A 19,640-nucleotide genomic window follows, 5' to 3' on the forward strand; every position below is an offset into this window, starting at 1 on the left:
TTGAATTTTTGTTTAAGAGGAGATAGGGTAATTTCATAGGCTTTGAACTATAACCAGCTGTACCAAAGCCCTACACCAGGGGACTAGGAATTAGCCCTGGTACTAACAAAGTGAAACCGTGTTTCCTATCCTCTGTTCCTCCCTCCTGTGGCCACTGTATTGCACAATTCCTAGGGATATAAATGGCATCCCCCAGAGTTTTGCAACCCAGTTGGATAAGATCAGATATAGGCATTCCTGATTTCTTGCTGTGATATCATCAAAACCTCACCTCCCAACTAGTATATGGGCATATTTTCTGCTTCGCTATTTTCTTGAATGATTACACAGGGCTAGCTGCAGCTCTAGCATGCGAAGGCCCCCTTATGTTCACATTTCCCACTACACCTGTAACTGAAGCAGACGTTAGCAAGGGACAGTCTTAGGCTTGGGGTCAATTTCCCAGGACCCAAACTAAGCCAGGAAGAATCTTGTCCTATCTGAAAACCAAGAGGCTTTCCTCAGTTCAGAAAGTCTAGATTGCAAGAGGCAACCACCCTTCTTATGGCATTGGGCAGTGGCCAGTGGACTAGCTCTTGCTTAGCCAGGGAAGGTTAACTTTGAAGACAGGCAAAATCTAGGTATATAGAATTTTACAGGCATTAATAAGTATTTCTCTATTCAAGCCCATGTTAATATCCATACGTATATTTATATCTCTCTATATATTAAATATCATTGCTTTTTTCCCCTCTGCCTTATTTCTCAGCCAGGATCTGGGGCTCTAACATCCATTTAAGTCCTGCAGGACAGTCCTGCAAATTCACGTAAGCCGTCTGTGGACCTCAAGAGCTGAAATTTGGGGGCTTTGAATTTGCCACCAGTACGTTGAACCAACAGGGCTTATGAGGTATGAACAGAAAGAATCTACTTTTGTGTCTCACATCTCTTCAAAATGAATTAAAGGCTGAAGTTCTTCCAGCCCCAGTGAAAAGTTGGGCAGTCCTATGACTTTTATCATCATGCTTAGGTACAAAAAAGTCCCATGATCATTTGAACTCACTAAAAGCAGAGAGTTTCAATTCAGAAATTGAAGGGTTGATCCCCATAAGAATATCAAAACTCAACTTGATTTGACATTTAAATCTTCCCACCACCTCCCAGCTGGCTGAGGGATGAACCACGTTCAGGAGAGAGGAGTGAGGGGTGCTGTCCTACTTGCCTCTCTTCTTCCCTGGCATTTCTACTCCTTCCCCTACTTGCTAAGCATGGTTTCTAATCCCCTGACTGGTAGGCACTGGGAAAGGAAGGAAAGTTTTTGCTTGACTGGCCCTGTCATAAAATGATGACTTCACCTCCAGCTCCACCCCTGGGACCAGCAGGTGTAAAAGTTGATTCTTTCTCTCAAGGACTGCTTTTGTAGAGTAATTGGAGACATCCCTGGGAATATTCATATTCAACATAACAGGGATACCCTGCTGTTTCGGCAGTCCACTGCACACATTTTTCTCATCCTACAGACAAGCTCCATCCAGGCAGTCTTCTTGGGCAAGGTTAGAAATCCTCCATTCAGCTCTTTCTCATCTGGTCCATGGAAAAGAATCCTACGTTCTTTGCCAAAATCAACTCTGAAAGCATAGATCCATCCCAAAGTAGTGGCAGTTTTTGTCTACTCCACCCCCAAAGCAGCTGGCTGGCCTATCTCTGTTCTCCTGATTTCCTGGGTGAGAGTCAGATCTTCTTTAACCTCAATGACTTGTATCAAGCTCTTGGGTGGTCCTATTGGCATCGCTCTTATCAGGCTTGAGGTGAGAGACAGCACCCACCATGACTTCCTTCCTCCCATCCCTGGTGTTGAGGTGGCACCAGCAGCCCTCGACAAAGAGATCCTATTCAAGTATCTCCCTAATTTTCACAGTCCAATCTCTTTGTCCCCAGTATAGGTGAGGGGTCTCAAGAGTTGTGAAATGTGTTTTAACAATTCCTGTGTCAATTCTGTGTATAGCCTAGTTTGGAATACAGCATCTGTGGGGTCCGGCTGCCCCAGTTAAAACTTCCAATGTGCTATGTTGGTACAGACTGTTAGCATTTTGCATTAGTGAGCAGCATTTGACTACTACGCAAGCTAACCCTATTTTGGTTGTTTAGAACTGCATCCAGGGTCAAGCTAGAACTAACCTGGGCATTTAAGCAGCTTGTCCACAGACCTCACATCCTTAGTTTCCCCCTGCCCCCGCCAAATCTGGTCTCCCTCATCATGGCTATGCATATCAGAGCCTCACATCCTGTAGGGCATGGATTATCAGGGATCAGGAAACTTCTGTAAAGATAAGAAAGTAAATACTTGAGGATTTGTGGGCTGAGCAGTCTCTGTTACAATTACTCAACTCTGTTGTAACACAAAAGCAGCCAGACAATTTGTAAACAAACAAGCATGGCTGTGCTCCAGTGAAACTCTATTTACAGAGCAGGCAGTGGGCTGCATTTGGCCCATGGGTGACAGTTCACTGACCCTTGGATTAGATCTGTGAATAGAGAAAGAGAAATGGTGACCTTAACTATACTGGGGATTTATCTGGGCAGAAAGGGAAGAAAATCTCAGTGATTGAAAGCCCATAGCCTGTGGAGGACATAAACCTGCTTTGTCCAGAAGATGTGAAGACTTTAGAATTTTACCCTTGGAATTCTGAAAACCTCAGAAACTCAAGCTGGAAACGGATCATATTTTTTAAACCAGCAGATTATGATGCTAAGAGGAGCAGCAGGGAAGTCAACACTGAGGTGTGTTCAAGGTCACCTGCCACTGTCAGGGTCACCCTAGTCTTCACAACAGCAGGCTCTCTCTAGTGCAGACACTGCTCTCACTTCCACCCTTTGGTTCATGAAAAAGTTGTTCAAACATGTAGCAAATGCTTTATCCCTCAAGCCTTAACTGAGTGTGCCTAGCTGGTGTCCAACATCCAGTATCTGCATCTTGTTGCTGGGGAGCTTTCCTCAAAGCTGGAAGGCCTCTTGAGAGCCAGGCAGGCTGGAAATCCTGAGGAATTAAGCGTCAATCAGCCAATGACCAACAGGAGTGGAGTGTTAATACCCCAACTGTCTTCCCCCTCGAATGGGATAACTGAGGAGTGTGAGTTACACTGTTTCCCAGAGTTTTCTAGTGGTTTTGAGCTCCAGTCACCCCTCAGTGGAAGGTGCTTCGTAATGTACCCTTTGTTGGCATCTTCCTCTTCCGTTGTACTTCCCCACTCCCTCCAGGAGTTTCCTTTCGAATAAACTCTTTGCTCTCCACTTCTTGCTCAGAAACTGCTTTTGGGGGAACCCAACCTAAGCAGAATATCACTTTCTCTGTGTAACTTTCTTCAGTGACTCCATTCTACTTTCTGCTGAGGGGCCTTTGGGCACCTGTCACATTTCATTATAGTCATTTGAGTCAGATGGATCTTTTCCACTGAATGGTGAGTTTTCTAGAAATGAATCTTATTCATCTTTACATCACTGGCATTTTCCTCAGCCCGTTGCACAGTGTTCAAGACGTGATTGCTGACTACAGGAAGCTTGATGCATAGGCAGAGTTGATATGAAGAGGCAAGTTTGAAGGGGCTAGTGCTGTACCACTAACCACATGCAGTAGCCACTAGCCACTAGCCACTAGCCACATGTTGGCTATTTCAATTAAAATTGAATCGGAGTGAAAAACTCAGTTCCTCAATCTCACTAGCCACATTTCAGGTGCTCAATAGCTGCATATGATCAGTGGTGATTATATTGGACAACATAGATGTAGAACTTTTCTATCGTTGTAGATGGTTCCATCGGACAGCATGGGGCTGGGGAGCACAGAGGAGCACACTGAGTCTGTGATTTGGTTATGTGCAGTTTTGTGTCGGTCACAGAGCTCCTAAAAGCTTTCAGGGATCAGGGGAGTATGAACTAGCACCTATATCCTGCACTTGTGATTACCTAAGGGCAAACAGTACTTCACAATGCAAGAGAGAACCAGTGATGTATAGTTTTTAAATGATTGCTTTATTTACATTTTGGTTGAACCACAAAAAAGAGAAAAAGTAACTTCAAAGTTTCCTAGCCAAATTGAGATTCATGTTGCGTGGTTTAGTGTTCCAAAGTTCACATCCTGTGCTGCCCATGTAGGGTTGGATTGAGGTAAGACCTTTCAGACAGGGGTGAAGGTAAGAAAAATTAAGGCCACTCACTAGCGGTCGAGGCTGGATGGCATGGAAGGCCAAGAGCATGTACATCCCTTCTCCAAGCATTTGATTAGGATGTGAAATGTTCTGGAAATGGAATGTTTTCTAGTCTTCACAGTGGAAGTCTCTCTCATTTGGGTTGAATTTAGGTGTTGGCAGTTTTCTTTTTAAGACATGATTTTGATCTTGGGCAGTGTAGGACAGAACAGTGTCCAATTCAGTCTGACAGTGAGCTTCCTGAGGGACTTAGCTGAGAACATGGCAGGTGCTTAGCAAATGTTTACTGAATGAATGAATAAGTGACCAGATGAATGAATGACACATGAAACTTGAGTATACCTTAGTGAACGATGGAAAATGCACTTGGTTTCATGGCCAGTAGGAGGAGATGCTGTGGAATTGTCTATCATGCCCCAGCCTCCTTTTTTTTACAATATATTTTGTAGACTTTGAGCATCCAGCTCCTAAAACTTTAGCAAGATCAGAGTTTACTTGGACTGTAAGGGGGCTTAGAGATAATCTAACCAGGTCACAGAGTTAATTCATGGCAGAGGGCTTCTAATCTCTTTATGGCTAGAATGGATACCACATCTGAATAGTAGTCTAGCCTTTTATTTTTTTATATAATTCTAAAGTGTTGTTTATTTTTTGAAAAATGTGTTCCCCTGTTTCAAAATCTAAAAGACGCAGAAGGGTATTCAGAGAAAGATCCCTCCTTCTAATTTCTACGCACGCCCCTCCCTAAAGATGACCTCTGTTACTTCTTTCTTTTGTATCCTTAAAGAGTATGGTCAGTGCATCTAAGCACAATGAAAAAAGTGTCTCCTTTTTTTTTTTTTTTTAAACATACATTCTGTTTTGCCCTTTGTTTTTTTCAATCAACCATATACTGCTCCTGGTGCTTTAACTCTTCCTTCACACTGTCTCTTGGCCAGATTCTTCTTGGCATGCTCTTGGCACCTCTCTTGATCAGCCATTGATCTTTCCTTGCCACCACACTTGCATTTGTCTCCTAACTTACCTCCCTACCTGGTTCCGGGGCCTCTACTCCAGTGGTCCCCAACCTTTTTGGCACAAGGGACTGGTTTCGTGGAAGACAATTTTTCTATGGACCAGTGGCGGGGGGAGGGGGAGGGGTGGTTCAGGCAGTAATGTGAGCAATGTGGAGCTGCTCACCTCCTGCTGTGCTGCAGCCTGGTTCCTAACAGGCCGTGGACTGGTACCGGCCCACGGCCTGGGGGTTGGGGACCCCTGCTCTACTCCTTCCTCTGTGTGATACCGGATTTATCTTCCTGACACACCATTTTGACTGCTTTGTTCCCCTTGCCTTCCCAATAAAGCCCAAGATGCTCTGCCTGAAAATCACCCCCCATCCCAGCCTTCCCACCTCACCCTGCCATCCACACATGTTTGTGCCTTCCCCACTCACCTTTGTATTGGGCGTACATTGGCTTAGGGTGCCTTCCCCCCAACCCTCTCCCTTTCTAAATCCTGCCCCTCCTTCAGAGACCTACTCAAAAGCCACTTCCTCCATGAAGTCTTCCTCCCTCAGATTCCAGCTGGAAATGGTCTCTTTCTTCCTGGCCCAGGCGTAGCATCGAGTGTGTTCCTCTTTGCACTAAAGTTATTTTTTTCTGTCTTAAACATCCTCTACTACAGGGAAACTTTCATGGGGGCAAGGATTGTGTTTGTCTTACACAGTTTTGCATCCTTCACTTAACCTAAGGCAGTGTTTGTGCATCCTGTCTGTATCACCTAACACACAGTTACTGGATGAACAGTGAGACTGGTGTAAAAGAGGACAGTGTCTGCACATTTCAGGACTCTGAGAAGTTTCTATGAGCAGGGCTTTTATTCTCTATACTGAAAATACCAAATTGCTCTTCTTCTATCGAGTAGCTCATGGGAAATGTGGTCATTCAGTGTGAATAGGAGATCTGTTCATTATTAAGAATATTCAAAACAGGTGTGACATGCCATTATGGTGCTTGAGAGTACATATGCATAAATTTTTTACAAGTCTTTTCATCAAGCAAGGAAAGAGCTAGGCACATTAAGAAGTAATGTAATTGATTTATTGTATTTTGTGAAGTATGTTTCATTTATATCAATAACTGGCTGAAGTTAAGGTTTAAGATCTAAAAAGCTTTACCTGTGTGTAGCTGCATATAGTAACTGTGTAACATTCAGGTGCATTAAAATATATTTAACTCTTGAAAGAATCAAGCAAAGCTCTACTTCTCAGGTTTGACAATAAGTCACTGCCCAGCTGCTGACCTTTGGTAATGACTTTGGGGTGCATAGATACACTGCTACCATTGGGTATATATTTTAATGTCTTTAAGAACTTCATTGTTGCGCTGGAAGTTCAGAGGACTGGTGCAGAGGTGGATGTGTTTGCTTCATCTGCCCCGTCCATCTTCTTTAGGCAGTGTTCTGCATCTGACCTAAAATACAGCAGAGAGTTCCTGCTCCCCTGTTGATGGGGAGACAGAGCTGGCTCTTTCCAGTTTTTCACTAGGAAGAAATGGGATGAATTTGCCCAGGTAGATGGCCACATGCCTGTGGAAGAAGTGGCGGAGGTGCTTCTGGAACCTCTCACCAACGAAGGCGTAGATCACGGGGTTGACACAGCAGTGGGTGTAGGCGATCACCTCCGTCACCAGCATGGCGAGGTCCAGCTGTCTGCTCTGCTCACAGTCAGTCTCCAGGTGCATTTGAAAAGTTGAGAGAAGGACAACCAGATTGTAGGGTGTCCAGAAAATAAAGAAGACCACCATGATGACAAAAATGAGCCGGATGGCCTTGTATTTTTTTTTACTGGGGCATCTCAGCAGTGTTTTAACGATTCCTGAGTAGCAGATGGCCATAACGAGCAGAGGCAGAGCGAGACCCAAGATACTCATCCTCAGAGCATAGAAACACTTCCAGGCATTTTCTCTATTCTTTGGGTAAAGAGGACTGCAGAAAGTCTGTTCAGACTCCTCTTGGGACTCATGGAAGATAAATTCAGGGAGGGCTGCTAACCCTGCCAGGACCCAGGTGAAGATGCTGGTGATGATACCAAAAGTGACCGTCCGGGCTCGAAGGGCAAACACGGCGTGAACGATGGCCAGATACCGGTCTATGGTCAGGAGTATGATGAAGAAGATCTCACTGTACAAGCCCATGTAATAGAGCCCAGAGAGCAACTTACACATATGGTGGCCAAAAACCCACTCATTCCACCCAACATAGTGAATCCAGAACGGCAGAGTGAATAAGAAGAGCAAGTCCGAAATGGCCAAATTGAGCAGGTAGATGTTGGTCATAATGCGGAGCTTATTGTATTTTGTGAGGATCACCACCACCACTACATTGCCCAGCATACCAACCGTGAACACCAGGGAATACAGTGGGGGCAGGAGCTGGGCCCCCAGCTCCTTGATGTTGCTTTTTTCACATGGCAGTGCCCCCTCATAGTCATAGGGTGTGGTCCCAGCAGCTTCACCCACAGTCTCAGTCCCATCGACTGAGGTCGCCATTTCCCTTGTCCCTGTGATAGAAGAAGGAAAAAGCAACCCCACAGTTAGCCATGATCAACCCTTGTGACCCACACCAGTTGGTTTATACATTTACTCAGTAAAACCACATGGGATAAACAGCCTACACATTCCTCAGCATGTATTTCCAAAGGTATATCAGAGATGCTGTGGGGGGAGATGTCAGGAGTGAAAGATCTAACGTTTTTTTTTTTTTTTTTTTTTTTTTTTTATAGCTACTTTATTTATTTATTTATTTATTTATTTTTGGCTGTGTTGAGTCTTTGGTTCGTGCGAGGGCTTTCTCTAGTTGCGGCAAGTGGGGGCCACTCTTCATCACGGTGTGGGGACCGCTCTTCATCGCGGTGCGCGGGCCTTTCACTATCGCGGCCCCTCCCGTTGCGGGGCACAGGCTCCAGATGCACAGGCTCAGTAGTTGTGGCTCACGGGCCCAGCTGCTCCGTGGCATGTGGGATCTTCCCAGACCAGGGCTCGAACCCGTGTCCCCTGCATTAGCAGGCAGATTCTCAACCACTGCACCACCAGGGAAGCCCAGATCTAACGTTTTGAAAGTCAGCATGATCCGGGTTGGGAAAGGAAACAGAAGAGTTGTGGGTGGTGGTGAAAAGTGGGCGTGTTGCTTTCAGAAAGCATTTGAAGGCAGAAATACAAAATGGGAAGAGACAGGTTGGGTAATGATAACAATAATATTATAGCAATTTTATTATTACTGTATCTTTTAAGGTATTTTGCATTTTATGTGTTATGGTTTATATATGACTTTCAAAATCATCTTACCTATTTAAAAACCAAATGCTAATAATAATAATAATAGTGGTAATAATGATAATAGTGATTATTATCATTAGAAATAACTACCCCCTCTCCATGGCTCCATAACAATGTGCTGTTCATCATAGCTAATGGGGAGATTGAGCCTTAAAGAAATTTAATAATTAGCCTAAAATCCTCTAGTAAGTAATTGCAAAAGTTCAGGCTAGGTCTTCAGTGTCTATGTCCAGTTCTCTCATCCCTAGATTCAAGTGCAGTGATTTTTAACTTTTTTTTTTCTGACATCCTTATTGGAGTATAATTGCTGTACATTGTTGTGTTAGTTTCTGCTGTATAACAAAGTGAATCAGCTATACGTATACATATATCCCCATATCCCCTCCCTCTTGCGTCTCCCTCCCACCCTCCCTATCCCACCCCTCTAGGTGGTCACAAAGCACCGAGCTGATCTCCCTGTGCTATGGGGCTGCTTCGCACTAGCTATCTATTTTACGTTTGGTAGTGTATATATGTCATTGCCAGTCTCTATGACCCAGCAATCCCACTATTGGGCATATACCCCGAGAAAACCATAATTCAAAAAGAGTCATGTACCACAGTGTTCATTGCAGCACTATGTACAATAGCCAGGACATGGAAGCAACCTAAGTGTCCACTGACAGATGAGTGGATAAAGAAGATGTGGCACATATATACAATGGAATATTACTCAGCCATAAAAAGAAAGGAAATTGAGTTATTTATAGTGAGGTGGATAGACCTAGAGTCTGTCATACAGAGTGAATTAAGTCAGAAAGAGAAAAATACCATATCCTAACACATATATATGGAATCTAAAAAGGTTCTGAAGAACCTAGGGACAGGATAGGAATAAAGATGCAGACGTAGAGAATGGACTTGAGGATGTGGGGAGGGGGAAGGGTAAGCTGGGATGATCTTTAACTTTTGAAGACTTAGCTATTATAGTAGTTACAAACTATTGTAATAATTATAAGCAACATTCCCTTTTCCTGTTTGTGACAATGCTGACATAAGCCAGTCATGTGCCAAGAGCAAACCCCTTAGAGCTTCTCCTTCATAAAGGAGCTGAGCATAGGCCAATGGGACTTCATATTAGATTTGATATATTTTAGAGCAGGATCCCTAGGGCCAGTGCCTGCTTTTCTTAAGATTACAGACTTGGCTGGAGAAGAAGGAAAAACAGACAAGGGAGGAGTCCATGAAGGGCAGTTAATCCCTGCACTGCCTCCTCAGAAGGAGTCCTACTGACTTTCTTCTTTCTATGAAGGCACCAATGTGAGGTCATGAATGTATGTCAGCAGGCATTTCTCAAGGCAAGTCTTCGAACTGCAATAATTGGAACCAATGGCAAGGATTGTCTTTGCTTCTTAAGAGAATACTGGGACCCCAGAGGTCAGCACCTGTCAGGGTTCTGTGTAGTCCAAGTGAGAGTAGAGAGGGGAGACACAGGAGCTGTTCCTGGCTGCTCTGCTCGCCAGCGATAGGACTTGGACAGGCCTGTAACTCTGAGCCTCATTTACTCATCTCTAAAATAAGGATCATGGTAGCACCCAAGGTTGTGGTGAGCATCAGAGCAGACAGTCTACATGAGATCACATTTTAAATTAGAAAAAAACTGTAAAATTGGTAGGAAGCAGAAGTGAAAGAAAGTCAATGAGAAGCCATTTCGTATGAAATCAGGAAAAAGTAGGGGCTGTTGGATAGAACTTGATCTATTTTCATAGCTCTGTCCTGGTACATCATCTGCTGATAAGTGACACCGTCAGACTTTTGAGGTGAAAAATGGAATTGAGGAACAACTGATTTGTATGATCTTATCAGCATTCTTATTCCTAATGGCAAAATCCACAGCAGCTGAGAAAAAATACCCATCATTTTGTCTGTTATGCATTTTCAATCATGAGTGTCTCTCTAAATCTTAATGTCTAAAGCAAGAAAGGAACAGAGCCTCTACTCACCGTTAATTATTTGTATATTCTTTCCTTTTCTCTCAGACTGATCTAAAAACACTTCAGACTTTAAAAAAAATTTCACTGAAGTTTTTGTTCAACTTGAGGATCATCTTTAATTCACGTGTCACTTCCATAAATCCAATATGATCAGTATAAGATTATAGAATCTTGGTGTGGGGGGGTGCCTAGACTGCAAAGCACAGGGAAGCAAGCAGGTTCTGTAGAGTCAGAAGCCACGTCGTTGATTACTAGTTACATGGGGTCAGAGACACAAAAACAGATAGGGTTTTTATCTGTCTGCAGTCCTATTCACAGTCCTTGCAGTTCGGAAAAATGATACAGTAATAGTAAACAACATCAACAATAAAGAAAGGCGCGCGCACGCACACACACACAGTAAAAACCACCCCAAATCTCACCATGATGCGTTTACCACCAATAACATTTCTCTATGTAGATATGCATACGCAGATACGAAGTTTTACAAAAATTGAGATCATACTCCTTTAGCTGGTTCACTAAAATTGCTCACAGTACAACTCAACCGAGCACTGTAAATGAAGTTTCTTTAGTCTCCAAAACTATTTGGATCTCTGTTACTAGCTTCCCACCTGCTGGGTAGCAGGAAAAAGTATTCACAAATTTTAGTGCTAAGTGGTTTAAATTTAGTCTGATCCATCCATTGATTTGAATGATGACTAGGTTTTACTCATCCTCTGTTGCCAGCTTATAATTTCGGTTCCTTGTCTTCTCTCATTGGTTCTTTCTAAGATGGCAGTGGAGATATGGGGGAAGGGCCAGCATGACTTGATGCGTGGGCGGAGGGAGAAGGGGGTACCCTAGTCTCCTGTTGGTTCTTGATTTACGTGGCTTGTGTCTGCTGAGGGGGGTCAACCTAGTCCCAACCCTGAGCCTTGTGCTAGCATCTGCTGCAGTGGTTTGTAGCTAATAGCTTCAGGATCGATTCATTCTCAGTCCTCCCCGGGCACAGTGACCTCTCCCAGGTGATGGAGTGTTCCCTCGGCTCTGGCTGGAATGGAGAAGCACGTCTCCATCAGGTTTCTGGCCCAGGCTGTGCTCTTTCTCCTGAACTGGCAGGTGCCCAGGCAGACATGCTCCTCCTTGACTCCATGTCCATGCCACGTACAAACCAAGGGACACGCAAGACTGCAAACCAGATCTTTTTTCTGCCTGACCACCAGCTTAACTGCGCTAGCCACCCCACGTGGGTAAGGAGGTGCCTTGAAGAGAGACATCCTCTTGGGGGTACCCCCAATTTATCAAACAGCCCTCCACACCCCCCAACTCTGGTCAAAGCCTGGATGGGAGAGATGGGACACACAGATGTGACTGCTTCCTTCCACAGTCTCTTTTCTCACAATTCCTGGACTCAGAAGTAGAGGAGCCCTCTCCCTGCCATTCTTTTCTGGCCAGGTCCAGCTAAATATATATGCAACCTCCATTTATACTGTGGTAAATGGTATGAGGTAATGGATATCTCATAATTTCATAATTTCACATTCACCAGTGTAAAATTTTAATGAGTGTTGCAAAACTGAATTGAAAAGAAATATTTAGAATTGGAGACCCTTCTCTAGAAAATATATTTAAGTTTGAAATGCCATTTTAATTATAAAAAAATGTAATGATGATACTCAATGCTAGTGAGTTTGCAGTGAACCTTATTCATTGCTGGAGCGCTTATTCACTGATGATGCAATGTAACTTGTTTTAATAAATTTCATATATAACAGGAACCATCAGGATACACATGGCTTTGATCCAGTAGTTCTAATCCTGGGAATTTACCCTAAGGGGAAAAGGTCCAATACATAATGTGCACAAAGGTGTTCACTGTGGCATTGTTTTTGTAGTAGAAAAACAAGAAATGGGAACAATCTAAATGTTTGACACATGAAGGATATTTTGAATAAATTGTAGTCCATTTACACAATAGATTATTATGTACTCATTAAAACTGGTTTTGGATACCAGATAGAATCACAGACAAATGTTTATAAAAATGAAGAGAATGTAAAGTGTGTAAATGAAGATTGCAACAGCATGAAATTATATGTACATATAAAAGGCAACAGGCAAATAATCAAAATAGCTGTGGGGGGTAGGTGGATTATCATTTTAAAAATTTTTCTATATTCCCTTATCAGTTAAACTGTCATTGAAAGCTAGTGTTTTTAGGCAGGGACTGCTGGAAGATTTGGCAGACACATTTTCTAAAGGTAATTGGGTTGAAAACAAATTAAAAGATGAAGGGTTTCCTCATCAGAACTTGAAACCACAAACTGAGATCTAAGAAACTTGAAGAAGAGGACACACTAGGTAAAGCATTTGAATTTTGTTTTGAAATTTGGAGATCTTAGTAGCCAGGTTCTCCCCTTTGATCTTGGGTGGAGCTGACATACAACCCCCAGGCTGGGGTAGGGGAGGCGTCTTTTAGGGTCTTGAGACCTGCTTTGGCTGGGGCTCAGCAGGCCTCCACGGGAAGAGTGAGAAGGCCTTTCAGATGACCACGGCGGGCACCTTCGTGTGGACAGGTGGGCCGTGAGGACACCAGCTCCCAGGATGCCTCCAAATTATTCAGTGTGTGATACTCTCATGCCCACCTTTTCTCTTCTTCCCACTCCACGATTCTTAGCGCTTTTGGCAAATTCTTAACTTGGAGGATGTTCACAGGGCCCCTGCTCTTCTCTTGCTGGGCCAGCCTTTCAGCCTGTATAGCTGGACACTGTGCTTAAATGTCCAGAGTGCACATCAGAAGGCCACCCCCCAGGGTTTACAGTAATTCAAACCTTCCTGTCTTTGAAGACGTGGAGACCATATCTCTGGACCCTCCCCAAATGCAAGCCAGAGCCCCTCCTAATGAGAATCCACTCAAAGAATCTTATTAAACTCTAAAGACACCGCAAATCAAACCAGTGCACTGGGCCTCCAGCTCCTTGGTCCTGAGCCCCAGCCAGCACAGTGCCTCTGACTGAAGGAAATATTTATTTCTCAGCATGGATCAAATAATGCATGATATCGTCAGAAGCTTTCTCTGTATGATGTACTTTTTTCCCCCTTATTGTCAGCAACCACCTGGGAAGGAAAAAATACTGAGAAGAAAATGGCCTCTGAGTTCAGGAAGTTTACGTTCTTTACACATAACTAGTGTGAGACAAGAGTGAGTAATAACTGTGCCTTCCTTAGGCCAGCACTTTATACAGGCTTGTTTGTCTTCACAGCTTTGCAAGGTAGGTTTTTATATCCCCATTTTATAGATGAGCAAACAGAGGCTTGGCAAGGCTCAGTCACTATTCCGTTGATGCACGGCAGGGCTGGGACTCTGTGTCTCCAAAGACCACACTGTTATTGCCTTAGGGTTCCATTTAGTAAGGGCCTCCACACCCCAAGATTACATAAATGTTTATATATATTCTAGTATCTTTATGGTTCCATTTTTATACATGCAGATCACTAATATCTTTTAGTTTGGTTTGATATATGGCGTGAAGTGCATTTCTATTTTATTTCTCTCTGAATGGTTGACCAATTTGAAGACACCATATGTTGAGTAACTACCCTCTGTCTCCTCCTTGGGCTGGAAACATCACCTTTGCCATATGTTCCCTCAGGTTCCTGATTCTGCTTGTGTACTTTACATTCCATTGATTTCTGTGCCAGAAACACTCTTTTAATTACTGTAGATTTATTAGATTATTTATATAGATTATCCGATTATACAACTGCCTTTCATTTTTCATTTCGCAGTATGTCTTATCTGTTAGAGCCATTTGTCCTATTAGATAAACTTTTGTATCACTTGGTCAGTTACTTACAAAAACATAATTTTGAGTGGAATTTTGTTACATTTGTAAATAAGTTTAGGAAGAATTGACAAGTTTACATATCAAACGTTTATATCTGGGAAAATGCTATGTCTGCTTGCCATAGGGCTTTAAGTTATTGGACTTGCACATTTCTTTTTAAATTTTGATCTGCCTTTATATTTCTGAGGTTACTGTGAATGATATATTTTTCCCTAACAAATTTTCTAACCAATCGTTGGTAGTATAAAAAAAATTATTTTACATGTTTTAAGCTGATTACCTTACTGATTTTTAAAAATAAATTCCTTTAGGACTCCTAGATAGATAATCATATTATCTGTGACACAGTGATAAGATTATATCCTCCCTTCTGGTATTTCTTATTTGTTTCTCTCACCTTATTGCTTTGGCTGGAACTTCCACAGTGATGTTAAAGAATAGTCGTGTTAGTACGTTTGTCTGGTTCCTGATTATAATTGGACATCCTACCCCCCAACCTTTCAAAGTCCCCAAAGTACAAAAAAGATACTATTAATTTGAAATCCGTTTTATTCTAAAACTTTGCTAAAGTGGAAAACTGTCATGCCTATGATGAAGAGTGCTGATCCTTGACAGTAGCGGGAGTTTGGTTAAAACCAGGCATGTCTGATAGAAGGCCACATGCTGAATGATATCCCAGTTTAGTAACATCACTAATCGGTGGTGCGTGTGTGTGTGTGTGTGTGTGTGTGTAAGTGCTTAGTCTCTTTGAGGGGATCCGCCTCTCAGGTGAACTTGATAAATCATCTAAAGAATATAGAGAAGAGAGCAGGTGTGAAGTCAGTGCTTACCATCCTGAAACTGCCTGTCCATCTGGAAGAGCCCTGCCTACAGGTGACTCCTGGTGGTGATCACTCCTGCAGGACCACCTGCTGTTAAGATCAGGTTCCATGCCTAAGGCCCTAGATACTTTTGGTTTCATGGGTATTTGGTGGCAAGGAATCATAGTCGTAAGATTTTCTTGCTTATATATCCTTGGTCGTCCTCAGTCTAGGATAATTATTCAATTCCTGAGTCTGAAGAAATGGCTGTGTGACCTAGAGCAAGTAGGTTAACCTCTCTGTGCTTCAGAATCTTTATGTGTAACCTGGTGATAAGAAGAGTTACTGCCTCATGGGGTTCTCCAGTCATTCATTCAGCAAATACTTATTAGCACCTATGATATGCCAGGCACTGTTCCAGGGACAGAGGCATATCAGTGAACAGAATAGACAAAACTCTCTGACCTCATGAAGCTTATATTCTAGTTGGGGAATAATATATAACTAAAAACTACAGTGTCTCAGATGGTCATGAGTGCTACAGAGAAAGATAAAGTAGGAGATGAAGAAAGGCAGTAGGATGGGGTTGGAGAGGTGCAGTTTAAATTGGAGGGGGTCAACAAGGAGCTCGTGAGATGACGTCTGAGAAAAGTCTTGAGGGAGGTGAGGGAGTGAGGTTATAGAAAACACAGTGATTGGCATCCAGTAATGTTTTAACAAGACATTTCAGCCTTCATTAAAATCTTTAGTAACAGTAAATGAGGATTTTGAATTTCTACAAATGGTTTTTGATCTCAAGCAAATTAAATAACCTAATGGGAACCCAAGATTATATTAATCCATTTACTGACTGACATTCCAATGAAGAATCATCGAGGTTAGATTATCTTTCACAAAGATGACAGGAATAGGTAGGTAGATAGATAGATAGATAGATAGATAGATGATACACTGCACCCTCCTAAATTTTTTGAATCTGTTTACTGTCTCTGAGTTACATCCCTCCAACCTCCTTAAACTTAAGTGAGAAGAAAAGAGGAAATTTAGGGGTTGAACTAAGAGTATCCTCAGTTGCAGCCTCTTTAGAAGCCAACCCCAAGAGCTAATTCAGGCTTCGTCTATGTAAATAGATCATCCAGAACAAAGGAAATCTGCCAATCTGATTCTCCATGTTCCTCTCTACCCAGCTAGCCCTTCATTTATTCATCCAATTACCTATCCATCTAGCTCCTCAAATTGCTTCCCACCTACACAGTTTTAAACCAGTCCCCCTCCCCTTGCACTTCTTTCCACAGCGAACCTGGGATAGTCAGAAAAAATAATGATCTGGTATAGCACTATCCAATAGAACTTTTCTGCAGTGATGGAATGTTCTGTATCTGTGCTGTTCAATAAAGCACCTACACGCCACATGGCTGTTGAGCACTTGGAATGTGGCTACTGCTGCTGAAGAACTGAGCTTTTCATGTTATTTAAATTTAATTAAGTTCAATTGGAATAGCCACATGTGGCAAGTAGCCACCATATTGGACAGTGCAGGACTAGTGCCCCGTATAATGCCTGACAAGTAATAGCTGCTTAATAAATGCTTCTTAAATGAATACAAGGATGGAGCAGAATAATTTTACCTTGCTTTTCACTTTTCAGACTATGCATTTGAAATATTAGCTTCTGTCCCAGGTACCACATTTTAAGAGGGTTAGTATCAACCTGGAGCACAGGACAGGCTAGGATGATAAAGGTCCAGAAACATCAGCTGTAGTTGGCAGAACTTGAATGTTTTGTATGAAAAAAGTCTTCAGATTTATTTTAGTTTCTTTTCTTTTTCTTTTTATCCCAATATTTATACATCTTTGATCTGGACCAAAGTTTTCTAATCTTTTTTTATTAAAGAACTGGATTAGGCGATGTTTTGGATTCCTTTGAGAAGGGAAAGCCTGTAATGGGGTAGCTTTTCCTGTAGAGGAGGGAGTAGACTCTCCAGAGAGCAGGAATTTGATGGTATTGGAAGAAACTACATTCAGTCACATATGGGGAAGAACTTGCTGAGAACCAAGTCGTACAGGAACAGAATGGGCTGTCTTGCGAGCCAGTAAGCTCCCTCCCTAGAAATACACAAGAACCTCTCAAGGTTGAAATCATGAATAAATGCAGTCTTCTTCCCAGATGCAGACATCTCCCAGCCTTTATATTTTAGAGCAGCACATGGGCTTGCACAGCTGCCACTCATATTATTAGTTACTAGAGCAAAGTTTACACGCTATTCTCGGAGTGTAGTCAGTTAAGTGACTTGGTTTCATCCACCTGCCAAGTGACTTTGGATATTTTTACCAACTTCCTTGTTCAAGGATTAGATTTACACTTTATATTCCAGTAGCAGGTGTTTCCAATGTGGCTGATTTTTAGTGTTTGTATACAGGCTGATATGTTACTTAGTTGAAAGAGATGATCATGAAGAAATGTTTTATGGGGAAATTATGCCTATGCAGTCAAAATAACATGGTTGGGATGTTCAGCATACTGGAGCGTCAGCTTCCTGGCCCCTGGTATTTCCACCTCCACCTGTGCCTTGGAGAGAGAACCACTGCTTCTTTTCTAGGCCCCATGTTTGTTAAAGTTGATACCACACTTGTATGCCCTTTTGTATTCTGATACTTAAAATTTTATACCCTGCACCTAGTTCCATGTGGTTAAAAATTATTTGAAAATATAATTTGTAACAACTTCAACATATTGTATATTTATGGTTATTTAATCATTGTCTTACTGTTGTGTGATTAAGTTGTTTCCAATTTGCACCTTTACAAATAATACTGCAGTAAACATCTTTATCTGTATTTTTATTACTTCCTTAAAGTAGATTTCCCAAAGCACAGTTTCTACCGCTAGTCATATTTCTAAGACTCTTGATGCATTTTGCCAAATTGCTTCCAGAAGGTGTGTAACAATATATATACTAGTAGGTGATGGTGCCAGTCTCAGCAAGCATCCATCAGTACGGAGATCTAAGAGAAAAAAATTCCTCAGCCGATTTTACAGGCAACAAGGATGTCATTATTTATGTAACTAACACTTATTTAGTTACTGAGGGGTTGTTTTTTAGCTGTAATTATTAATCATTTGTATCTCCTTTTCTGCGAATTATCTGTTTGTGCCCTTTACACATTTTATTCTGCTGAGTATATCTGCTTTTTTCTTATTAAGTCATGCAGTTATTCCCCTAGGAGAAATAACTCTGCCTGCATAGTTCATGGTAATCATCACCATTTTCTGAAAAGAGCTTCAGATACACTCCAACTCCTATCACTTCCATGTACCAAAGACCGCATAATCCCACCGCCTCCCCTTGAAACACTTGTCACACAACAGTTAACTTTCATCCCCAACCAATTGAAGGTTTCCCAGAAAATAAGGAAGGCTTTCTCTTCCTACCCTCTAATATAGATCCAGGAAAAGCAAACAGTCAACTTTGTAGATCCAGATAAAAAGACACCAAATCAGCCGAACAACTGATCCATCTAATAGCCTGACTTAGAGTGGATTTTCAATGAAAAACTGAAATATATACGTATATATACAGATGTAATACATAAAAGTATGTACACACATATGTCAATTATACTTTCACTGAATGTTTCTTACAAATCAGTATCAATAACACAAAGCTACTAAGTATAACCCTTTTGGAGTGGTCATCCTCTCAATAGTTGAGAATTTATGAAAGCCCAGGGAAGGCAGCATGGTCACAGTCTTGGGCATGTTGACCGAAGAGGATAAAAGGCCAAGTTTGGATAAGTGGAAGAGGCAAACACATCATGGTACGGGTGAGAGAAAGGCAGAAAGGGAGAAAGCAAGAAGAAAATGGACATATTTCACAATCTGCTCTCCCACTTTGGCCCCACACTACCTACTGCCTTGCAGCAGGCCTCCCTCTCTACCTCCTCCATCCAAGAGCACTCCTGGGAGGAATTGCTTCCGCCTGGCTAGACCCCTTGCTCCATCTCCTTTTTCCTTGGAACCTGACGATCTACCTGGAAACCTCTCCTGAATAAACAACTTTTGTTGCATTTAATAAGTTCTCGCCCAGATGAGAACAAAAAGAAGACAGTGGTACCTGCCAATTTAGCAAAGTCCTTTATGCGTCCAGTGATAGCTTAGGTCTTGCTACTCATGAAACGGAGATACCATCTGATACCACCAGGGATATTAGTAAGGTAGGAAGGAACACAGCTTCCTGTTTCAAACGGGCTTAGCTTCTACGGTTTTGCAAATTTTTCAGAAGATAATCGAGCTTAAGAGCAGTTCTTCTTTTCTATGATTGAGATCACACACTAAGCACTCAGTTGAGTAATCCTTGAGATGAACGCCGTTGATGTTTAGCAGCTATTTTAGGGGTTCTGCCTTCCCTTGAAATTGCTCATTGTTTTGGAAGGGGGGATAATTCTTGAATAAGCATGGCTTTGACCTTTGAGGAGACAGGATAAAAAATGAAATCGGGATTTCCTTGTAAAGAAAGACTGATGGCTAGGGGATAACCTAA

The 19,640-nt window shown here is 42.3% G+C and overlaps 1 protein-coding gene across 2 annotated transcripts; it reads right to left on the reverse strand.

Moving 5' to 3' along the window:
* Positions 1 to 6,634: 6,634 nt before the first annotated feature.
* Positions 6,635 to 19,302, reverse strand: CCR3 (C-C motif chemokine receptor 3). Of its 2 annotated transcripts, none has more exons than XM_057555232.1 (2): positions 19,215 to 19,302; positions 6,635 to 7,722 (listed from the first exon to the last, which is right to left on the reverse strand). In XM_057555232.1, the coding sequence occupies exon 2, from the start codon at positions 7,709 to 7,711 to the stop codon at positions 6,635 to 6,637; it is 1,077 nt and encodes a 358-aa protein (XP_057411215.1). In that variant the 5' UTR covers positions 7,712 to 7,722; positions 19,215 to 19,302. The 2 variants fall into 2 exon arrangements, with proteins under 2 accessions (XP_057411215.1, XP_057411216.1); XM_057555233.1 differs by lacking the exon at positions 19,215 to 19,302 and adding an exon at positions 10,480 to 10,529.
* Positions 19,303 to 19,640: the final 338 nt, after the last annotated feature.

This window comes from Balaenoptera acutorostrata, chromosome 10 (assembly GCF_949987535.1).
Source record: "Balaenoptera acutorostrata chromosome 10, mBalAcu1.1, whole genome shotgun sequence".
NCBI classification, from domain to species: Eukaryota; Metazoa; Chordata; class Mammalia; order Artiodactyla; family Balaenopteridae; genus Balaenoptera; species Balaenoptera acutorostrata.

Bases quoted from the DNA above. Each gene is read 5' to 3' on its own strand.
- CCR3 (XM_057555232.1), bottom strand. From the start codon at position 7,711: ATGGCGACCTCAGTCGATGGGACTGAGACTGTGGGTGAAGCTGCTGGG.